The 24,819-nt window shown below is 43.0% G+C and overlaps 1 protein-coding gene across 2 annotated transcripts in view; it reads left to right on the top strand.

Annotated features, from left to right (window-relative positions):
• The window catches only part of DNAH17 (dynein axonemal heavy chain 17), a 954,442-nt gene that overhangs the window by 846,018 nt on the left and 83,605 nt on the right, over positions 1-24,819 (top strand). For both annotated transcript variants that reach the window (XM_033960179.1, XM_033960181.1), the window contains 4 exons: positions 7,889-8,053; positions 8,445-8,585; positions 8,732-8,902; positions 8,990-9,112. In XM_033960179.1, coding sequence (XP_033816070.1) covers positions 7,889-8,053; positions 8,445-8,585; positions 8,732-8,902; positions 8,990-9,112 — 600 coding nt within the window. The remainder of the gene's footprint in view (positions 1-7,888; positions 8,054-8,444; positions 8,586-8,731; positions 8,903-8,989; positions 9,113-24,819) is intronic.

Here is a 24,819-nt window from a genome sequence, read left to right as displayed (position 1 = left end):
ATTATACAAGCATACATTTCATAAATTGCACTGGTATGTCCCCTCTGTATTATTATCAATGAATTGTATGGTTCATCCTATTGAATTATCCTTCACTTCCTTTTCCTTGATATCTTTTTCTAAAGTGGTGTCTTTTATTTATTCTCATCTCTCCTTATCACCTTGCTCACCATTAACTGACAAAATTAAATTTCCAGCTGTCTTATTCATTTTCCAGCACACTTGTCTTTATCTATATTTATGTTTTACTGCGTTTACCATAGTGCGCTTGTTTTATTCTACACAATATGAATTATTATCGCATTTTATATGTCCTCATAAATTTTCAAAGCCTGAGTGAACTATCCTCATGATAAATTTACCTAGATTTGCTGTCTCACCTTCCCTCATTTTCTTTACCTTATTCACTCACGTATTATTCATTCCTGCATAGGTTGTGTACTATCAATAATGGATTTCATATTTAATATTTATTTTGTCAGTCAGTGATTTTAAGGTATATGTTTTTGAACTTCATGTATTGTACTGTAATATGAATTCTCTTATACCTATTAACTTCATGAATTTTCTAAGTGTTTATTGCTGCTTGGTTTTCTTCATTGCCTTATTGTGTATTCTTTTCTTTTAACTATTTTTTTTTTTTTTTTTTTCTTCTATTACCTTATCATTAATTTCAGTTTATGTTTTTCTCATTTAGGTGTAGTCTTCTCACCCTTGATAGTTTAAGGCACAAACTACTTATATCTGACTACTAAATGCTGCATATTTTGCTATTCACTTAGCAGGGTTGTTACTCTGACTGTTCTATATTTGTCCGCTTCAGCTACCACTTACTTATGTCTCTCAATTAGACACATGGAATAGATGTACTTACATGTATCTGTATTTTCTAACTATGTTCATACTATGCTTTTAGTTTACTCAGACATTCTCATCTCACTTGACCAAGTGTTATGTGCCATCTTGCTGTGTGTTGCTACCTCATTAATATTCTTGATAGGTTCTTTATGGGTGTCTCACATTTGAAGGGTCACCTCTGACGTTATAATAAGCAAGACTATATTGTTTACTGCTGTGTTAGATTTCCACTGTTATGGCAAGCAATTTATCCGTCATATTGCTATTTATCATGCATATGTTGGTTTAATGTTTTTCATGCTTGACATTATCATCATTCCTCATATGTTGTTCATATTCATGGTTACTTGAATATTACTACGACTAGTCTTGCATGTTCTTTTCTTTTTTCTCACTGTTCAAACATTGTTTATATTGGGCTTAATGGTTACATTTCAAAAGGATATTGTATTGTTATTGTCGGTGCACTGATTACTCTTCCCTTATGCTCCCTCTTCCCATGGGGTATAGTTGTCATTTGTCCTTCTCAGGACATGGCAGCTTATATGTACGTCTGTATTCCAAATTTCTGAGTTTCAGTCTTGTATACTGTACCACTTCATACCACTCACATGTTGATGTATGTAATATAATGGATGTTTCCATGGTCAATCACCTTTATATCTTAGAATGGTAAAATTATTGTCCTTAAATGTCAAAGGATTTAATAATCCTATCAAACGGAAAAAAATATTAGACTATGTTTCCAAAAAGTCCCCAGATATTGTTTGTCTTCAAGAAACTCATTTAAATATCGTCGAATCAGCTAAACTGAGGACCAACTGGTCGTTACCCGTTATTGCTTCACCTGCTGACCATAAAAAGAACGGTACGGCCTTGTTGGTTAGAAAATGTGATCACATTAAAATATTATCATACACTACAGATACTGAAGGGCGATGGATTCTTGCTAAACTCCTTATCCATCAGAAAGAGATTTCCCTGTTGAACATATATGCGCCAAATCAAGATAAACCAGAATTTTTTGACAGTCTTTTGGTCTCACTGCTTGAAGATAACTCCCAACATCACATATTAACTGGCGATTTTAATTTAATCCTGGATCCGGCAATTGACAGGAAATCAACTGCCACTCACAAACCTACCAGGTCTTGGCATAGTCTTCATAATTTAATCACACAATTAAAATTAGTTGACCCGTGGCGGCTCTTGAATGGTGAAGACAGGCAATACACTTTCTATTCTGCTCCTCACAATTCATACTCGAGACTGGATTATTTTTTACTTAGTAACAATCTTTTGAACTCAGTATCACATGCCTCTATTAATGAGTTGTCAGTCTCGGACCATGCAGCTATTGAATTGGTTATTGATAGCGACTCTCTCTCAAAAAAAGGGAGAACATGGCGGTTTAATAATGCTTTATTACTTGATGACGATTTCATGAAATCTATTAGAGCTGCGATATCGGAATACTTCAAATTCAATACTGCTGTCGATGTTAGCTGGCCGATTTTATGGGATGCTTTCAAGGCCACGCTCAGAGGCACCATTATAGCCTATCAGTCTCGTCAATCTAAATTGCTCACTAAACAACTCTTAGCTCATGTAAATTCCATTAAAGAACTGGAAAGGAATCACCAAGCTAATCCGTCGGATATGAAAACCTTGAAGTTGTTACATCATGAGAGACTTTGCTATAATTTACTACTAAGCAAAAAAGCTGGGAATGCTCTTTTCATGCAAAAAGCTAATTATCATTGTACTTCAAACAAAGCTGGCAGAGCATTGGCTCAATACTTGAAAATACAGGAAGAACGATTAACCATATCCGCCATCAATAGGGAGGATGGGTCCATCACAGTGGATCCTCTTCTGATTTCAAGAACATTTAGTCAATTTTATGAAAGTCTGTATACATCGGAAATCATTAATCCCGACACTTCGAAGATATTAACAAATACACCTCATCCTACTCTAACGCCTGAGGATAATTCGGTCTTATCCATGAGCATATCGGAATCAGATATTGGCTTGGTTTTAAAGCACATGGCAAAAAGGAAAGCTCCTGGTCCAGATGGCTTCACTTCTGAATTTTATGCTGCTTTTCAACAGGAACTTGCACCTCATTTAGTTAACCTCTTTGATTATTTTATACGCACCGGTGACGTGAGAGGTACCTTCACTGAAGCAAGCATTACTGTTTTGCCTAAACCTGGCAAAGATCACCTTCATGTGGCCAACTACCGACCGTTAGCTTTAATCAATGTTGATGCAAAAATCTACGCTAAAATCATTGCAACTCGTCTACAATCTCTTCTTCCCAAATTAATTGGTGCTGACCAAAATGGCTTCATGTTGAATAGACTCTCCAGTGACAACTCACGCATGTTTGCGAATGTCATACTTCATGCTAATACACAAAATTCTCCACTAATTGCATTAGCGTTGGATGCTGAAAAGGCGTTTGATAGAGTGGAATGGGATTATCTGTTCATGGCTCTTCGGTGGTTCGGATTTGATGATTCTTCCATTCAAATGATCAAGGTTCTTTATTCAGCACCCACAACAAACGTACGCATCAATGGTTATCCATCTGCTCAATTTAAACCTACTAGAGGTACGAGACAAGGGTGTCCTCTCTCGCCCCTGCTTTTTAATCTAGCATTAGAGCCCTTTTTACATTCTATCAGAAATAATGACCGTATTTGTGGGGTACGCTGTGGTGACTCTGAAGTAAAGTTTTCAGCATACGCTGACGATGTTCTCCTGTATTTATCTCCTGAGTCCATTCCTGCACTGCTCACTCTCATTGAAGACTTCTCCAAGATTTCTGGATACAAACTTAACAATAGTAAAACGGAACTTATGCCCTTAAACTCCCATGCCCATCAACATTTAATTGCTCAATATGGTTTCCGTTGGTCTGACTCATCATTAACATACCTAGGACAGCCTCACCACAGTTGAAGTGAACTTAGATCAGATATACTACCAGATCGACAAACTTAAAAGTGACAAATCCCCTGGACCGGATGAAATTCACCCGAGAGTCTTGAAGGAATTGAAGGTTGAAATCGGAGAGTTATTGCAAAAACTTGCAAACCTGTCAATCAGAACTGGTCAGATACCAGTCGACTGGAGGAAAGCGAACGTCACGCCAATTTTCAAAAAAGGATCGAGAGGAGAACCGGGCAACTATAGACCTGTGAGTCTTACGTCTGTCCCCGGCAAGATGATTGAATCACTGATCAAGGATAGCATAGTTCAGCACTTGGACACACACGACTTGATGAAACCCAGTCAACATGGATTCAGGAAAGGGAAATCGTGTTTGACGAATTTACTCCAATTCTTTGAGACCGTGAACAAGCAAATTGATAGTGGAAAGCCGGTGGACATAATATACTTAGACTTCCAGAAAGCATTTGACAAAGTTCCACACGAAAGACTTCTCAGGAAACTACAAAGCCATGGCATAGAGGGAGATATACAAAGATGGATAGGCAAATGGCTGGATAACAGGAAGCAGAGAGTGGGCATTAATGGGAAGTTCTCCGACTGGGAGAAAGTGACTAGTGGTGTACCCCAGGGCTCGGTACTTGGGCCGATCCTTTTTAATATTTATATCAATGACTTGGAAAGCGGAACATCCAGTGAGATCATCAAGTTTGCAGATGACACAAAACTCTGCCGGGCAATCAGATCGCAGGAGGATAGTGAAGAACTCCAGAGCGATTTGTGTCGGTTAGAAAAATGGGCGGAGAAATGGCAGATGAAGTTCAACGTGGAGAAATGCAAGGTAATGCATTTAGGCAGTAAAAATAAGGAATACGAGTACAGAATGTCAGGTGCAACTCTGGGAAAAAGTGAACTAGAAAGGGATCTAGGTGTACTGATAGATAGGACCCTGAAGCCGTCGGCACAATGCGCGGCAGCGGCAAATAAGGCAAATAGAATGTTGGGCATGATAAAGAAAGGAATCTCAAGTAGATCAGAGAAAGTTATAATGCCGCTTTATAGGGCAATGGTCAGACCCCACTTGGAATACTGCGTCCAACATTGGTCTCCCTACCTAAAGAAAGATATAAAACTGCTGGAGAGGGTGCAGAGACGAGCAACTAAACTAGTGAAGGGTATGGAGAAACTGGAATATGAAGATCGACTTAAAACACTGGGATTGTTCTCCCTTGAGAAAAGGAGACTGCGTGGGGATATGATCGAGACCTTCAAAATACTGAAAGGAATCGACAAAATAGAGCAGAGAAGATTATTTACATTGTCCAATTTGACACGGACAAGAGGACATGGAATGAAGCTAAGGGGGGACAAGTTCAGGACTAATATCAGGAAGTTCTGCTTCACACAGAGAGTGGTTGACATCTGGAATACTCTCCCAGGGGAGATTATTGCGGAATCGACAGTCCTAGGCTTCAAAAGCAAACTAGATGCATATCTCCTTGAGAGAGGCATATAAAGATATGGTTGGCTATAAAATAAGCCAGGTGTATACCTGGCAGGGCCTCCGCGTGTGCGGATCGCCGGACTTGATGGACCGAAGGTCTGATCCGGAGATGGCGCTTCTTATGTTCTTATCCCATTTGGCAAATCACTAGACTCCACCATTGAGAATTGTACTTCTCAATTACTGAATTCCATCAAGTCCCAAATTCTTAAATGGAATCCATTGAATCTTTCATGGTGGGGTCGTTTAGCATCGATTAAAATGGTGTTGACGCCTAAAATATTGTATACTCTGAGCATGCTTCCTACACTTCTGCCCTTATCAACCTACAGAAACTTGGAATCGATTCTAATCAAGTTCTTGTGGAACAATAATACATCCAGAATTGCTCTCCATAAACTGAAACAAGGAAGAAATAGTGGGGGTGTGAATTTTCCCGATCTTTTGGATTATCACCATGCCTTCTTGTCTCGGCAAGGTGTTAGATGGCTGCTTTCTGAAGATTTCACAACTTCTACCAATCGCTGGCTTGAATTTGAAAGAGAAAGATATTCTCCTTACAGATTACAGCTCCTTCCCTTCATGTTGCCGCCTACAACTCCTGTCATTAGGGATCACATTCTGCTATCCATGATTCAGGTCTTTAAAAGGTTAGAATCCTCACTTGATATTAAGTGGTTGGACACAACATCTGCTCCCATTTGGCGCAATAGTTCAATCCGTATTGGTAAAAACATTGTAGATTGGAAGATGTGGCAGTCTGCGGGAGTACACCAAGTAAGCCAGTTAAGGGATGGGGATCAATGGATCTCTTTCGACCAATTAAATGCTACTTATGGTTTAAATAGTTCTCAACAATACCGCTGGCTACAGCTTAAGCAAGCTATTGCGTCTCATCTTAAACTCCAATCACTTCTCAATACAGTGCCACCACTGCTTTCGCTATGTGCGTCTTTTCCCACCCTCAAAAAAGAAGCATCTACATGGTATAAATATGCAAGACAACAGAAAATTCAACATCCCCTTGAAACGGAACACAAATGGTCATTAGATTTTCAAATTTCATTAGCTGAAAAACAGTGGGAACATTTATGGTCACGTACTCATACTATTTGTAAATCTGCTTCCTTTCTCCAAGCTTCCTTATTTCTCAACCATAGGGCCTATTGGACTCCTAGTCGACTAGCTCGTTTTAAAGCTGGAGAATCAGATAAATGCTGGTCCTGCAAATCCTCTCAGGGCACCCTTAAACATATGCTTTTTGACTGTCCGTTGTTACGTCAATTCTGGTCCAGTGTCATAGCCGATATTAACAAGTTACTTCATACCTCCATTCCACTATCATACAATTCTATTATCCTAGGAAGCGTCAATTCCTCTGATGTATTTCACAAAGATGAAGACTGTCTCATTCATATGCTTCTCCTGATTGCTGTCAAGATCATTCTTTCGAACTGGAAGAATCTGGAGCGAGTTTGCTATGACACCTGGTGGAACACTACTTGTTTGACAGTTAAATATGAAAAAATAGCTGCGGAAAGATTAGGCCTGATGCATAAGTTTAGAAGGCTTTGGGGTCCTTTATTACAATATGCTGATTCACCATTTAGCTTTCCAACTTAGCCCTTGTGATTCATGATAAAACTACATCAACACGTCCTTTGACTGTACTTGATATTAATCTTCGACACTCATTATTCCTCTATATCTTCTTCTCTCAATGTTTTTGGTACATTATTGTGGTATAGGTTTGCCATCAGATTGGTTACAGACTTTACATCATAGTTTAAGTATAAGTTATACTGATTTGCTTATATTCCCCTTTTTCTTTTCTCCCTCTTCCTGGAAATAACAATCCCTCATATTATCGATCCCGTGTTTTGGGGCATTGTTTTATGGATTTGTTATGTATTAGTATATGTACCGATGCAATGTTTGACTGATGTTCAGCTCTATTACTTTCTGTTCTTTTGTAAAACCTTAATAAAAACTTATTGAACTTAAAAAAAAAAAAAAGGCATTTCCCATACAGGAAAGCTAGGGACCTCCCTCACCTTCAAAATCACTGAGCTCTGGAACAACCTTACCTCCCTTCTTCAGAACTTGAGCTCTCTCCAAGTTTTCCGCAAACATCTGAAAACCTGGCTTTTCTCAAAAATGTAAGCCTCTCTCCAACTTTGGTATCCCAAGTCCTCAAAAAACTCTTCATATCTGGCTTCCCAAGTCCTCTAAATATTCTTCATACTTTGGCCTCTAACCCTTTATTGTAGTTCCTTCCTATTTCATTTCCTGTAAACCGTGCCGAGCTCTACGAACGTGGAAAAGATGCGGTATACAAACCTAAGGATTAGATTAGATTAATCTGAATGGCAGCACAGGGGTCTCTCCTAAATGTAAAAACATGTTGTCTAAGCTGTCTAGAAGGTCTGACAATATGCTCTTATTGGATTCCTGTGAAATTCCACTGGATCACTGTTGTCAATCAATTGAATATGATGTTTGACACTGTTGTTAATCAATTGAAATTGATGTTTGACAAGGGTAAATCATTTCACTTGGCTGCAGGCTAATCTCACTAAGCAGCAGAATGAGTTTAAAATTGTCTTGAAGGAGCTAGAAGATTCACTGTTGGCTCGACTCTCTGCGGCATCAGGAAACTTTCTAGGAGACACGGCACTGGTGGAGAACCTGGAGACAACCAAAAATACGGCCTTAGAAATTGAGCAAAAAGTAAGGAATATTGATTAGGAATTGCTTCTTCTGCTGGTCTGTATTCTTTAAATTCCTCTCTACAAAAACCTTTATTCTATTTCTACATTGAATGAGATGGCAAATAAGGCCCTAAGACCTATCTATGGTGCCTTATTGCAGTCCATAGGCTTTCCTCCTCGTTGTTTTCCTGTACTTTCTGGTATCTCCATTACTTCTTTTCATGAATCTTAGCCCCACCCTCTTGGAGCCTCCTAAATCCTCATCCTCACTTGTACAAATCCCCATATCCTTAACTCTGGCCTATAGGTCTGACCTGCTTTCAATGTAACATCATGGCAAATTTGCAAAAGGACTTTAATAGAGATATTCCATTTACAGTAATGCATTAATGAAGACATATTTCTTTTAGGTAAAGGAAGCTAAAATTACAGAAACTAAAATAAATGAGGCCAGAGAGAATTATAGAGCAACTGCTGTGAGAGCATCGCTGTTATATTTTATACTTAATGATCTCAACAAAATCAACCCCATATACCAGTTCTCACTAAAGGTAATATAATAAAGGAAATCACGGTGAGCATTTGCTTTCCCCCTCCTCAGTTCAGTGCAGGTCCACCTTCATTCCTAGGGCCTGCACTCTTGGCTCTCTTCTCCCCACTTGTAACAAATGTGAATGCTCTCTGTCTTTGGATCTAGGCCTTCAGTGTGGTATTTGAGAGAGCAATCCTGCGAACTCCTCCACAGGAAAATGTGAAACAAAGGGTGATTAGTCTAACAGAAGAAATCACATACTCTGTCTTCATTTATACAAATAGAGGCCTCTTTGAAAGGGATAAACTCATTTTCACAGCACAAGTTGTATTTCAGGTACATGGAAATTACATGTTAAGTCACTCTTATGGCATGGTGTACTTTCTTGTTACAGACATGTTCTGCTTTGTAATATTTTCCTAGATTTTATTATTGAGGAAGGAGATAAATCCAGTGGAGCTGGACTTTCTTTTGCGTTTCCCTTATAAAGCTGGAGTTTCCTCGCCAATAGACTTCCTGTCACCTCAAGGCTGGGGTGGAATTAAGGTGTGTTATTAAACTATAATATAATCATTTGATTTTTTTTTTTTTTAATAATTCTTTATTCATTTTCAAATTAAACAACAAGTGCACAAAAGAGTATATTACAAACAAATTATTCCAGCTGTTGATGTAAGCCAGGATCGCGTGGACAGAATAGGAGGGAAAACCCTGAAGCAGCCATTCATTGGTGAAACAAGTGCCTTGTTGGATTTGGACATTGGTTCCTTGTCTTCATTTCAATGCCAGAAATGTGACTGTAGGAAGATCGTTGCGTTTTTGGATCGCGGTCCTGGCTTACATCAACAGCTGTGAAGATAAATGTTACCTTCCTGAAGGTTCTTTTTCTTGTTCCCTGTGCACAGTGGTGAAATATTTTCCTATTTTGAAAGATTTCATTTAGAGAAGTAGTGGAGTTTTTTTTGCCTATGATACAGAGTAAGAACGGCTAAGAAACTCATTGGGTTGCCGTCTGCATATAAAATTAGTTAAGGCTTTTTTCTCCACTTTACTTAAATGGTTTTTCAAAGGATAGTTCCACCACTTGGCTTATAACATTTTTGCAACAATTTTTTTGCTACAGTAATTTATTTAAGATTGTTATTGTTAGTATTGTTTCTAGAGAGATGCTTAAATACCTACATAATATAAATGTACATGAGTTGCTGTAAACAGCAGAGGAAGTGGCCGGAGAGAGTCGGGAGGCGGCTGAGGAGAGCGGAGTGAGAGGCAGGAGACAGAGGAACAGCATGTGGGAGAGAGGAGAGAGAGGCAGGCAGGACACAGTGAGGGGCAGAGGCGAGAGATAGCTCCGCCTACCCCTCTGATGTCAGCAGCACTCTGGAGCTGAACTCCTCCATAAAAGGGGAGGAGCCAAAGGCGCAGCGACCACTGTAAGCAGCAGAGGAAGTGGCCGGAGAGAGTCGGGAGGCGGCTGAGGAGAGCGGAGTGAGAGACAGGCAGGCAGGAGACAGAGGAACAGCATGTGGGAGAGAGGAGAGAGAGGCAGGCAGGACACAGTGAGGGGCAGAGGCGAGAGATAGCTTCGCCCACCCCTCCGACATCAGCAGCACACCGGAGCCAAACTCCTCCATAAAAGGGGAGGAGCCAACGGCGCACAGTGAGAGCGCCTTTGCGAAGGGCCTCAAGAAGGGCAGAATCACCACACCCAAGGACACTAAGGAAGGGCAACAAGGTAAGGAAGCCAACAAATAACACAGTAAAATACCCAAATAAGTACATAAAAGCAAAAACAAAGCAGACACAGAGGGCACATACATACGTAACAACATCAGGACACACGCAAACTGCTATCCTAAAGTTAGCAAATCCAACCAACATAGAACACCACAACACTAGGCAAACGTGGCACATTAGAAGTGGATACAGGGAAAAACATATAACCAGGGAATAGGGAAGTAGCAAGAAACAGGCACAGAAGAGAACACACACTCACACAAGCAAAAAGGAACCAGTGAAATAAAAGAGAGTACTCCAAAAAAGTGGACAGCAATGGAAGCAGAGGATTCCAGAAGATGAGCTTTCCAGTATTCTGCACAGTCTGTCACATGTATGACTACCTCCCCTGGGGGAGGCAGTCATATGTGTGCGGTTGGTGTCAGGAGCTGAAAAGCTTGAAGAGGGAAGTCAGGCAACTGAAGGACAGGATACAAGAATTGGAAGGACTTTACATAACAGAAGACCCTTTCAGGACAGCGGAGGACTTCACGAGAAGTCAGAGAACTTGAGGAATTCATTGAGGAGGCCTATAGGAGGAGGGTGGAAGAACACGAACATCAGAGGAAAGATGAAGACACACCAACATGGAAGGGAGAACAAGGGGAAGATGACTCCAAGGAAGAAACCCACAGAGGAATCCCGCAGGAAGGGGAGGAAAGGTCTAGTTGATACCCAAAAGAAGAAGCAGCGAAGCACACTGAGAACATAGAAGAAGAAGCAGCGAAGCACTCCGAGGACACAGACCTGTGACCGGAGTGAAAACTGAAGAAGGGAAAGTCTGCGATCCTAGTGGGAGACTCAATCCAAAAGCAAGTAGACAGTCACATAGCAGGTGGGATAGAGGATCGACTGGTGACCTGCCTCCCAGGAGCGAGAACAAAGGACATCGTTGACAAAATCAGAAAGATCCTAGACGGAGCAGAGATGGAAGACACTACAGTAATGATCTACATCGGGACTAATGATGTCAGCAGGAGGGACTACAGTAGAAGTGCACTGATAGAACAGTTCAAGATTCTGGGAAGGAAGTTGAAGATGAGGACTCAGAAGATTGCATTTTCAGAGATCCTACCAGTACCAAGGACAGATGTGAAGAGGCAGACGGAACTACAATCAATAAATACATGGATGAGGAGATGGTGTGAGGAAGAGGGGTTCCAATTTGTGAGGAACTGGACAACGTTTTGGGACAAGAGCAAGCTCTTCAGGAGAGATGGACTGCATCTGAGTGCGGCGAGAACTAGACTTCTAGCAAACAACGTCAGGAGAGGAATAGAGCAGGCTTTAAACTAAGAAGAAGGGGAAAGCTGACAGTCGACCAAGTGTCGACAATTCGGAAGAAGGTATCCCATGAAGATACTAAGTGGGTAAAATGTTGGGAAGAAACAACGGACAAAACACAGGAGATGACTGATCCAGAAGAGGAGGATAAGAGGATTGTAGCACAAGAAAAGAAAATAAAGATCGAAGCACAGGGAAAGGAAATGAAGACGAAAAAATACCAGGACTTAAATTGCATATATACTAATGAAAGGAGCCTAAGGAACAAAATGGGGGAATTAGAAGTCATGGCCAAAACTGAGAACCTAGACATCATTGGAGTATCCGAAACATGGTGGAATGAAGAAAACAAATGGGACATAGCACTGCCAGGGTACAAACTCTATCGCCAAGACAGGTCAGGTCAGAAAGGAGGAGGAATAGCCCTATACATAAAAGAAAGCATACACTCAACCAGAGTGGACACAGCAGCGACGACCAACAAATTGGAATTGCTATGGGTTAAATAAAATACTTGGAAGGAAAGGGTCCGAGATAAATATGGGTTTAACTATCGTCCACCTGGGCAAACCAAAGCTACCGATGAAGAAATGGAAGCCGAGATGAAACGAGAATGCAAAAGCGGCAACACGATTATTATGGGAGACTTCAACTATTCCGGGATAGACTGCAGTCTTGGAAACTCAAAATGCGCCAGAGAGACCGGATTCCTGGAGGCTATCAGGACTGCTTCATGGATCAGCTTGTCAGAGAACCGACGAGAGGGAATGCCACTCTGGATCTAATCCTTAATGGGCTAAGAGGACCTGCAAAGGAAGTGGAAGTAGTGGGGACCGTTGGGAAACAGCAATCACAATATGATCAACTTCAAAGTTGAAGTAGGAATATTGAAGGGAAAGAGAACCACAGCGACAACTTTCAACTTCAAGAAAGGAAACTACGAAGCGATGAGAGTAATGGTAAGGAAGAAACTTAGGAACAGCTCAAAGAATTGGCAGACTGTAGAGCAAGCCTGGTCTCTATTCAAGGACACAGTGAGCGAGGCGCAAAATCTGTATATCCCCAGATTCAGAAAAGGGTGCAAAAAGAGCCGAACAAAAGACCCGGCGTGAATAACTAAAGAAGTGAAGAAAGCGATAGGTGATAAGAAGAATTCATTCAAGAAATGGAAAAAGGGTAAAACCGAGGAGAACTGGAAAGAACACAGGAAGTATCAAAAAGAATGTCACCTCATGGTTAGAAAAGCAAAAAGAGAATATGAAGAGAAGCTAGCCAGGGAAGCACGAAATTTCAAACCATTCTTCAGATACGTTAAAGGGAAGCAGCTGGCCAGGCAGGAGGTGGGACCGTTGGATGACGGAGATAGGAAGGGTGTGGTGAAGGAGGAGAAAGAAGTGGCAGAAAGACTAAACACGTTCTTTTCGTCAGTATTTACAAATGAGGACACATCCAACATACCGGAACCTGAACAAATCTTCAAAGGAGAACAAGCAGAAAAATTAACAGCCATGGAAGTAAACCTTGAAGACGTACACAGGCAGTTAGAAAAACTAAAAACTGACAAATCACCGGGCCCGGACGGAATCCACTCTAGGGTACTGAAAGAGCTTAAGGAGGAAATAGCAGAACTACTACAGCAGGTTTGTAATCTATCCCTGAAAACAGGCATGATCCCGGAGGATTGGAAGATAGCCAACATTACACCCATCTTTAAAAAGGGATCAAGGGGTGACCCGGTGAACTACAGACTGGTAAGTCTGACCTCGGTTCCAGGGAAAATGGCGGAAGCACTGATAAAAGATAGCATCGAGGAGCATCTAGAAAGGAATAAACTTATGAAAACAAGCCAACATGGCTTCTGCAAGGGAAGATCGTGCCTAACGAACTTATTGCACTTCTTCGAAGGAATTAACAAATGGATGGACAAAGGGGACCCCATAGACATCATATATTTAGACTTCCAAAAATCCTTTGACAAGGTACCCCATGAATGCCTACTTCGGGGTGGAAGATGTACACAGATGGATCAGGAATTGGTTGGCGGGTAGAAAGCAGAGAGTAAGAGTGAAGGGCCACTACTCGGACTGGAGGAGGGTCACGAGTGGTGTTCCACAGAAGTCGGTGCTTGGACCGCTGCTATTCAATGTATTTATAAATGATCTAGAAACAGGGACGAAGTGCGAAGTAATAAAATTCGCAGATGACACCAAACTATTTAGTGGGGCTAGGACTATAGAGGAATGCAAAGATTTACAAAGGGACCTGAACAGACTGGGGGAATGGGTGACGAGATGGCAGATGAAATTCAATGTAGAAAAATGCAAAGTCTTGCACGAAGGAAACAGAAACCCGAGATACAGCTACACGATGGGAGGGCTGTTACTGTATGAGAGTACCCAAGAAAGGGACTTGGGGGCAATAGTCGACAAGACAATGAAGCCGTCGGCACAGTGCACAGTGGCCACTAAGAAAGCGAATAGATTGCTAGGTATAATCAAGAAGGGTATTACAACCAGAACGAAAGAAGTTATCCTGCCGTTGTATCGGGCGATGGTGCACCCGCATCTGGAGTACTGCGTCCAATATTGGTCGCTGTACCTAAAGAAGGATATGGCGATACTCGAGAGGGTCCAGAAGAGAGCGACACATTTGATAAAAGATATGGAAAACCTTTCATATGCTGAAAGACTGGAGAAACTGGGGCTCTTTTCCCTGGAACCTAGGCGATTGCTTCCTGGAACAAATTCTGGACTTAATTCTAAATGGACTATGAAGACCAGCGCAAGGTGTAGAAGTAGAAGGGACACTGGGAAACAGTGATCACAATATGATCCACTTCAACCTGGACACAGGGGCAAAACATCGATCCAGAATGACGGGGGGAGCTGTTCTTACCCGCTGGGACGTCTGAGGAGGATTATTTCTGGTGCCCTGTGTCTCCTGCAGTAGTGGTTTCAGTGCTCGGTGGTGGAATCGGGCAGGCACTACAAGAGACGGACCCCTGACATCATCGGGTCCATCTCTCCTGATTGCTTTGATTAGCTTCTCCTTAAAATCAAGACCGCCGCTGCGGTTGCGGCCGCAGGGCATGGCCGAAGGGGCAGGTTCTGCCCCTTGGGAGCCCCTTGGAGCAACTAGGAGCCGGGGAGCGTGAACTCAAGTCGTATAACTTTAAATCATTTATACCATGGGAAAAAGGAAAATAAAGCCTAAGAGTTCTACACCTGCTGTTTCTGGTCCAATGGACAGGCATTTGACTTTTTCCACAAATAATCCATCACAACCTTCACTTGATACGAACTCTCCCATGTCGGGTGCATCGATGAGTCCCCTTGAAAGGACCCACCCCCTTCACCCAATATCTGGTGATAGCGGGAAGATTACCCCCGCTATTTCTACTGAATTTGTGGTTTCTTCTACGCAAATAAGTAAATTAGTTTTTATGGATATACCTAAATTACCTGAATTTTCAGGTGCTGTAGAGGATCAACCACTAGCAGTGGAAAAACAAGATATTACCCTTAAAGATTTGTGGTTAGGTATTTCTAGAGTTGAAGGGGTTTTCAGAGAATCTATGAAACAAACTATTCACAGTCTGTTTCTCAAAAATTTGTGAATGTGGATTCCAATTTAAGTTGCTTGGATAAAAGATTAAGTGTGGTAGAAACTCAAAGTAATACATTGCAATCTGTCTCAGTATCTGCTGTTAAGGATTCTACAGTAGAGAGCTGCACGGGAACGGGGATGACGGGAATCCCGCGGATCCCGTGGGGACGCCCCCTAGGGTCGCGGGGATCCCGTGGGGACACCTCCGAGGGTCGCGGGGTTCCTGCGGGGTTGGATCGCAGCGGGGTTGGTCGAGCCGCGAGGGTAGTCTCCTTCTCCTTACCTGCCCTGTCGCAGCACACATCCGAACGGAAATCTTCCCGATGTCAGCGCTGACGTCGGAGGGAGGGCTTAAGCAAAGCCCTCCCTTCCTCTGACGTCAGCGCTGACATCAGGAAGACTTCCGGTCGGCTGTGTGCGGCAGGGCAGGTAGGAAGAAGGCAATGGCGTACGAAAGAGGGGGGAGGGGGCGGACCGCCCCGGAGAATGTGCACAGCCGGTCAGATCCCCCGATCGACCGACAACAGGCCCGGCCGACAAATCTCCCTGCCCTGTAGCCGTGAATCTAAATTACCTCTTACAGCAGCTTCACTACTCCAGCTGCTGTAAGAAGGTAATTTAGATTCGCGGCTACAGGACAGGGAGATTTGTCCGACCGGGCCTGTTCTGTTGTCGGTCGGGTGCAAAAGCGCCACAAAGGTGGAGGCAGGGAGGGAGGAAAGGTGGAGTGGAGAAGAAAAGACGCTTAAGGGGGGAGAAGGCCGCTGAAAGCACTGGGGAAGACAAAGGGGTGGAAAGGAACGCTGAAAGGACATGGGGTAAACGGGAGATGAGGGGGGGAAGGACCCTGAAAGCACTGGGGAAGACAAAGGGGTGGAGAATGCCACTGAAAGGACATGGGGAAAACAGGGGTGGAGAAGGCCGCTGAAAGGACATGGGGAAAACAGGGGTGGAGAAGGCCGCTGAAAGGACATGGGGAAAACAGGGGTGGAGAAGGCCGCTGAAAGGACATGGGGTAAACGGGAGGAAGGGGGGGAAGGACCCTGAAAGCACTGGGGAAGACAAAGGGGTGGAGAATGCCACTGAAAGGACATGGGGAAGACAGAGGGGGGAGAAGGCCGCTGAAAGGCATGGGGAAGGCAGAGAGGGGAGAAGGATGCTGCCTGACAGGACATGGGGAAGATGGTGGGGGAGAAGGACACTGAAAGGAAATGGGGAAGAGGGAATGGGAAGAAGACGCTGGCAGGGAAGAAGACAGAGGTGCCAGACTATGGGGGGAGCGGAGGGAAAAAGATGGGTGCCAGACCAATTTGGGAGGGGGGAGAAAGGGAGAGGCACAGTAACAGAGCAAATGGAAGACACAGAGAGAAGAGAGGCAGTGGATGGAAGGAATTGAATGAGAACATGAAGAAAGCAGAAACCAGGCAATAAAGGTAGGAAAAAAATTATTATTATTTTTTTTTTTTTGCTTAAGGATAAAGTAATATATTAGTTGTGTTGATAAAAATTTATAAACATTAGAGGCTCTGGTAGAAACCCGTTTACAAAGTATGTATTCTTCCCAATTAATATTTCCAAATTAATAAAGTCTTTTTGCTTATTTTTAAATGGGTTTCTACCAGAGCCTTTAATTCAGTAGCATAATTAAATGAAATAACTATTTCTGTAGTTTATAGGGACAGGTGGGGATGTAGGGGATTCCTCGCGGGGACGGGCGGGGACGGAGAGGATTCCTCGCGGGGACGGGTGGGGACGGAGGGATTCCTCGCGGGGACGGGTGGGGACTGGTGGGAGAACTCACGGGGACGGGTGGGGACGGGTGGGACTTTGGCGGGGACGGGTGGGGACGGGTGGGATTTCTGTCCCCGCGCAACTCTCTATTCTACAGTGCTACATTCTAAAATGGAAATGTTAGAAAATATGAATAGAGTGAGGAACCTCCGCTTGGTTAATTTCCCAGTGACTCATTTATTATCTTCTGAAATTTTGTTAAGGAAATACTTCAAAGAAATACTGGGACTAACCAATGCGGAAACTTTCCCAATTAATAATTATTATTATATTCCACAAAAGAAAATACAATCCGACCAGGAGGATGACCATCTGGTCACAAATGAAATAAATCTGTCAGAATTTTTGGAAGATAGTCAAGATGTGATTCAGAATAGGTCCACTATGGTAATAACATGCATGAGTGAGATAGATAAAATGTTAATAATGAAACTTTACTTTAAAAATAGATTGACAAAATTCTGTGGAGATTTGGTTAGGATTTTTCCTGATGTTTCAAGAGTTATGCAATTAAGAAGGAAAGAATTTTTGAAACTAAGAACAAGAGTTTTAGCTCTTAAGGCATCATTCTATCTAAAATTTCCATGTAAATGTCTTGTTAAATTACAGGATATCGAATATGTTTTTTGGGACCCCATTCAATTACAACAATTTTTAATGGCTAGAGAATAGAAATGAGGTTTGTTGATTAATGTTTCACTACTGAGAAAGTTGGAGGATGTCAGAGTCCCATAAATAATGAATGGTTAGGATTCATATGAATCCGAACCAATTCTTAGTTTTCTTTGTATTTAAGTTAGGTAATATAGAAGTATGGCTCCCCAGTTTTGTGGGCTTGAAAAGGAATTTTCTGTTATATGTATATGAATGTTAAACTTTGTGTAAGAATCCTTTTTCTTTGATATCAGTTGATATTAAAAGTGTAAAAATTTTGCATAAATAAAAAAAAGAATGACGACCACAGCACTGAACTTCCAAAAAGGGCATTATGAAGGGATGAGAATTATGGTGGGGAGGAAGATTAAGAAGAGGATAAGAAATGTAAAAATGCTCGAGCAAGCATGGTCCCTTTTTTAGAACACAGTCACCGAGGCGCAAAATCTATATATACCGCGTATCAACAAGGGATCCAAGAGGAAAAAGAACAAGGAACTGGAATGGCTCACTGTAGAGGTGAAGGAAGCGATCAGAGACAAGACTTCGTTTAAGGAATAGAAAAGGTCAAAAACTGACGAAATCTGGAAAAAGCACAACCATTAAAGAAGGTGCCACAAGGCGGTAAGAGGGGCCAAAAGAGACTATGAGGAAAAAATAGCCAAAGAGGCAAAAAACTTCAAGCCATTCTTTCAATATATTAAGGGAAACGACCCGCAATGGAAGCGGTGGGGCCGTTGGATGACCATAGAATAAAGGGAGGACTAAAGGAAGACAAAGCCATCGCCGACAAACTGAACACATTTTTTGTGTCTGTATTTACCGAAGACAATATATACAATATACCAGAAGCCGACAGGCTATACGCAGGAAATGAAGATGGGAAACTGACAGGGTTGACGGTCAGTCTAGAAGAGGTATGCAGGCAGATTGATAAGCTTAAAAATGATAAATCCCCGGGACTGGATGGCATCCATCTGAGGGTAATCAAGGAACTGAAAGGGGTTATAGCTGAACTGCTTCAACTAATAGCCAATCTGTCAATCAAATCAGGAAGGATTCTGGAAGACTGGTAAGTGGCGAATGTTACGCTGATCTTCAAGAAAGGTTCGAGGGGAGATCCGGGAAACTACAGACCTGTGATAGAGGCACTGATAAAGGACCGCGCACCTTGATGGACTCAATCTGATGAGGACCAGCCAACACGACTTTAGCAAAGGAAGATATTGCTTCGTATGAAGGGCGGAACGAAAATAAGATGGCGGCCTAATGCCTTCCCGAGGATGCTGTCGTACCTGCATTTGAAAAAGTTTTCAGTTTACCCGATGGTAAAAAGAAAGTCGAAGCTCCAGGTGTTTCTGGATGAAATTGTTCCACTGTCGGGCCCGATGGATGCCTTTGTGGAACGCAGCTCTGCAGCACGGAGTTTGGAGGTATCCACAACTGGCGAGCCTGCGTGAACTGAGGCGTGAGATCTCTCCTTCGAGGGCATCACTCTTTCCTCTGTAGAGCGCAGTCCACCAAGCTGTCCCGGGACATCTTTTTCAAACACGCCAGCCTGGGAGTCTTACTTGCTGGTCCCATGGAGCGGGAGGACTGACTCTGGAAGGGGGTAAGAGGAGGAAATATCAACTTTCCAGTGGGCGACGAGAATACAGCAAATTCAAGGAGTCTTTTCCACAACTGAAGCGGCTCTGGGCATATAGGGAGCTGCAGAGAGCTCTGGAGCAGAAGCTGCTCCCTCACAGAGGCCTAAGGTCTTCATGATGGAATCTATTTGGGATGCTATTTCTGCCATGCAAACTTCTCTCAGGAACCAAATTCAGCAACTTTCCACAAAATGCACTTCTGCACTTTCAGAAAATTTGAAACTTAAGACTAAGGTAACATGTTTAGAGTCCAAAACTAGTGACTTTGAGGTTAAGATAAAATCTTTGGAAGTGCAAGCTCTAACTTGGGGTAAGGACAATGCTATTTGCACTTTAAGCAAGAAATGATGGAAAATTCTATCAGGAGATATAATCTCCGGATTATTAATTTTCCTAAAGTACATCCTATACCGCCCTTAGCAATGTTTAAAAGATATATGAATGAAATTCTGAAAGTGCCCGAGACCTCATACCCACCTCTCTCAAAAATATTTTACCTTCCTACAATTGTTAAACCTTAAAATCCTAACCAGCAGAATGTGTCTGCTAATAGTTTGGATCTGACTGATTTCCTTGAGAGGTCGGATTCTGAGGCCCAGGTTTCAGCCACATTGATTGTACAGTTTGCTATTGATGCTGATGAATGGATTCTTAAGATGTTTTTTAAACATAAGGATGTACCTTTCCTGATGAACATTATAAGAATGTATCCAGATGTTTCTCGGTCTACCCAGAAGAGAAGGAAGCAATTTCTCATTTTGAGGCCCCAGGCAGTCCAGCTGGGGGCAACTTTTCTTCTAAGATACCCCTGCAATATATAAGGATGATAGATATGTTTTTTATGAGCCGCAACAGTTGTCCAAATTTATTTCGGCCAGAGAACAATCAATATCTACTACTTGAACTTTGCTGTTTCTAAGATAGCTCAGGGAAATAATTGCTTAGAAGCAGTCAGGCCACCATACTTTGTTTCCTTATTATTTGATTTCCATTGTTTAATTTCAGTTATTCTTTAACTATGTCCTCAAAATAGAGGACTAACTATACTTTGTATTAAGGAGATATCTTTTAAATAATTTGGGTTTCTGTATTTTATGTATACGGTATTTTTTTCCTATTTGACTTGTAAAAATTGTCAATGTTAAAACATAAAGAATTAAAGGAAGATCTTGCTTAACGAACTTACTGCATTTCTTCGAGGGAATAAACAGGCAGATAGACAAGGGTGACCCGGTCGACATTGTATATCTGGATTTTCAAAAGGCGTTCAACAAGGTCCCGCATGAACGACTGCTTCAAAAAATTGCAAACCATGGAATCGAGGGTGAAATACTCATGTGGATTTAAAACTGATTAGCATTTAGGAAACAGAGAGTGGGGGTAAATGGACAATACTTGGACTGAAAAAGTGTCTCGAGTGGAGTGCCGCAGGGTTCGGTGCTCGGGCCCATGCTCTTTAACATATTTATAAACGACCTGGAAATTGGTACGACGAGCGAGGTGATTAAATTTGCAGATGACACGAAGTTATTCAGAGTAGTGAAGACACATAAGGATTGCGAAGACCTGCAACGTGACATAAACACTCTCGAGAAATGGACCGCAACATGGCAAATGAGGTTTAATGTGGATAAGTGCAAGGTAATGCATGTCGGTAATAAAAATCTTATACACGAATACAGGATGTTCAGTGCAGTACTCGGAGAGACCCCCCAGGAAAGAGACTTGGGAGTACTGGTAGACATGTCAATGAAGCTGTCTGTGTAATGTGCGGCGGTGGCGAAAAGGGCAAACAGAATGCTAGGAATTATTAAGAAGGGGATCACAAACAGATCAGAGAAGGTTATCATGCCGCTGTACTGGGCCATGGTACGCCCCCCACCTGGAATACTGCATCCAGCACTGGTTGCCATACATGAAGAAGGACATTGTACTACTCGAAAGAGTCCAGTGAAGAGCGACTAAAATGGTTAAGGGGCTGGAGGAGTTGCCGTACAGTGAGAGATTAGAGAAACTGGGCCACTTCTCCCTTGAAAAGAGGAGACTGAGAGGGGATATGATCGAAACATTCAAGATAAAGAAGGGAATAGACTCAGTAGATAAAGATAGGTTGTTCACCCTCTCCAAAGTAGAACGAGAGGGCACTTTCTAAAGTTAAAAGTGGATACATTCTGTACAAACGTAAGGAAGTTCTTCTTCACCCAGAGAGTGGTAGAAATCTGGAACGCTCTTCCAGAGGCTGTTATAGAAGAAAGCACCCTCCAGGGATTCAAGAAACGGTTAGACAAGTTCCTGCTGAACTGGAGCTTACACAGCTAAGGCTAGACTCAATCAGGGCACTGGTCTTTGACCTAAGGGCCACCGCGTGAGCAGACTGCTGGGCACGATGGACCACTGGTCTGACCCAGTAGCGGCAATTCTTATGTTCTTAACCTTGCCAAGAGCCAGTTGGCCCCCTCGCAGCGCCTGGAGTATCTTGGGGTTCTGTTCAACACCTCCTTGGGGAAGATCTTCCTCCCAGAGGCCCGGGTAAGCAAATTGCAATTCCAGATTCACCTGCTTATGGCGTACTGGTGTCCTTGGGCGCAGGATTTCCTCCAAGTCTTGCGGTCGATAGCGGTTTCTATCGACATGGTGAGGTGGGCTTGGGCCCACATGCGTCCTCTTCAGTATGCTCTGCTTCGGAGGTGGTCACCCCAGAGGCACAGTCTGGATCTCCCTGTTCCTCTGAGGGGCTTGGCTCGCTGCAGTCTTCATTAGTGGCTCCAGACCTCCCATCTAGTGCAAGTGGTGTATCTGGATCAGCCACAGTGGACAGTGCTTCTCATAGATGCCAGTCTCCTCGGTTGGGGAGCTCAGTATCTCAGTCACTCAGCTCAAGGCACCTGGCCCATGGATGAGGCGTCCTGGTCGATAAATGTTCTGGAGACCAGAGCCATCCATCTGGTGCTATTAGCCTTCCACTCCTCCTTGATAGGCAAGTCAATCCGGGTTCTTTTGGACAATGCCTTGGTGGCCTATGTCAATCGTCAGAGGGGCACCAAGAGCTCTCTGGTAGCGCAGGAGGTGGCTCTGCTAATGGTCTGGGCAGAGTCTCATCTTCTGGATATCTCAGCCTCCCATATCGCAGGGATCGAGAACGTTCAAGCAGACTTTCTCAGTCATCACATGCTAGATCCTGGAGAGTGGTGTCTAAGTCCCATGGCTTTTCAGTTGATAGTGCAAGCTTGGGATCAGCCCCCATGGTCCTTGTGGCCACGAGTATCAACGCCACAACATCCCACTTCTTCAGTCGTCACAGAGACAGGCCGAGGGTCTGGATTCTCAGGTTCAACCATGGCCAATGGAGGGTCGGTTGTATGTGTTCCCTCTGTGGCCATTAGTGGGCAGAGTTCTCTGCATCGTTCGTTATCTGGGCCTTGTGATTCTGGTGGCCCTGGATTGGCCCAGGTGCCCGTGGTATGCAGACCTGGTGAAGCATCTGGTGGTGGATCCTCTGCCTCTCTCACCCGACCTTCTGACTCAGGATCCTATTCTCATGTTCGATCCGGATCCCTTTTGTCTTAAGGCTTGGCTCTTGAAAGGGAATGCCTAGGTAAGAAGGGGTATTCAGATAAAGTGATCTCTACCCTCTTGGAGTCCCGGAGACTTTCCACTTCTCGGGCTTATGTGCTGATTTGGCGTATATTTGAGGAGTGGTGTGCTACGCATGAATTGGTCTCTTTTCGCGCTTCCCTGCCTAACATCTTAGAGTTTTGATAGGATGGCCTGCACAGGGGCCTGGCTTGGTCTTCTCTCCAGGTTCAGCTTGCGGCCTTATCAGCCTTTCGTAGGTTGTTATGAGGTCAGCGTTTGACTGCCATTCCTGATATCATTTGTTTCTTGCGGGCGGCTAAATTGCTCAAGCCTCCCATACAACCGTCTGTTCCTTCTTGGGATCTTAATCTGGTCTTGTCCATGCTGGTGCACCCTCCTTTTGAGCCTTTGGGTGCCTGCTCATTGAGGGACCTTACCCTTAAAGCAGTCTTCTTGGTGGCTCTTACTTCTGCTAGGCGTGTTTCTGAACTGCAGGCTTTCTCTTGTAGGTCTCCTTTCCTGAAGTTTTTTAGGAAGCGGGTGGTCTTGAGGCCTATTCCTTTTTTTCTGCCACAGGTAGTTTCTCCTTTTCATGTCAATCAGGCAGTGGTCCTCCCGGTGTTGGGTAGTCGGGAGGGCACTTCTGCATTGAAACAGTTGCGCAAGCTGGATGTTGGTCGGGTCCTTCGCTCTTATGTGCAGAGGACCCAGGAGATCAGGAAATCAGATCATCTCTTTGTCCTTCTAGCGGGTCTTTGCAAGGGAGATGGCGCTTCCAAGGCTACCATCGTGCGCTGGATCAAGGAAACTATTGCTTCCGCATTCTGCTTTTTCTGCGGGTTCTAGTATTTTTCTAGGGCAGGGGATATTAAAGAATAGCGGCTGTGGCTCAGCTGGCGAGCTGTGCGGACATTTTGCTGCAGGGGTCTCTCCTTTGCATTTCCCAACAGCATTCCTGTATATTAGTTGTTACTCCTGTTCGGAGTCTTGCTTTTCTGTTTATAGTTCTTAGTTCTGCTTGGCTATTCGGCAGACTGATGGAATTAGGGAGAGTCACCTATTATGTACTATTCCAAAGTTTTGTCTGTCTCCACCTGCTGGTCATGATGAGATATTACCCATCTGTAAGATCTAAAGCCTATACCAGCCTGGAGAGTCTAAAAGAAAGAAAATTATCAGGTAAGAACCTAATTTCTCCTTTCTGTTCAATATTGGGAGTCACACTAGACACACATTTGACAATGGGTGAACACACGAATGTAGTGGTAAAAAGTGCTTCCTGGCATTATGAAAATTAAAGACCATCAAAAAATACTTTGACCCATTATCATTTAGATTACTAGTGCAATCACTAGTGCTTTCTACACTGGACTATTGCAATATCATTTACATGGATATATCCAAAAAACCAATGAGGAAACTTAGAATTGTTCAGAACACAGCAGTCCGCTTGATATTTGGATCAAAAAAAAGCGACCATGTTAGCCCCCACTACAGACTGCTGCACTGGCTGCCAGTCGTGGCACAAATAATATTCAAGTTCTCTTGCATATGTTTCAGGCTGGTTTGGGGACTAGCTCCTACATACTTGCTATCCCACTTCGTATTATACAGTCCCATAAGATAAACTAGAAACTGCAATCTATTTGCATATCCAAGCATTACTGGCATTAAATACAAAACCTTTCTGGAAAGAACCTTTATGTACCAAGCAAACAAACAACAACACAGGCTTGACAACTACATTAATGGAGCTAGACTGACCTACGATGTTTTTAGAAAAGCCATAAAAACTGCCTTATTCGACAGATATATCACCTAAACAGTAACTCTGTTAATCCTTTTCTTTTCTATTTCTATCCAATGCCCCTCTGAAATTCTTAACAAACTGTATTTTGTAATTAGCTCCTATTTCTA

This window comes from Geotrypetes seraphini, chromosome 10 (assembly GCF_902459505.1).
Source record: "Geotrypetes seraphini chromosome 10, aGeoSer1.1, whole genome shotgun sequence".
In the NCBI taxonomy this organism is placed as follows: Eukaryota; Metazoa; Chordata; class Amphibia; order Gymnophiona; family Dermophiidae; genus Geotrypetes; species Geotrypetes seraphini.
Note: the sequence above shows the minus strand (reverse complement) of the source record. Positions and strands in the feature narration are given on the sequence as shown.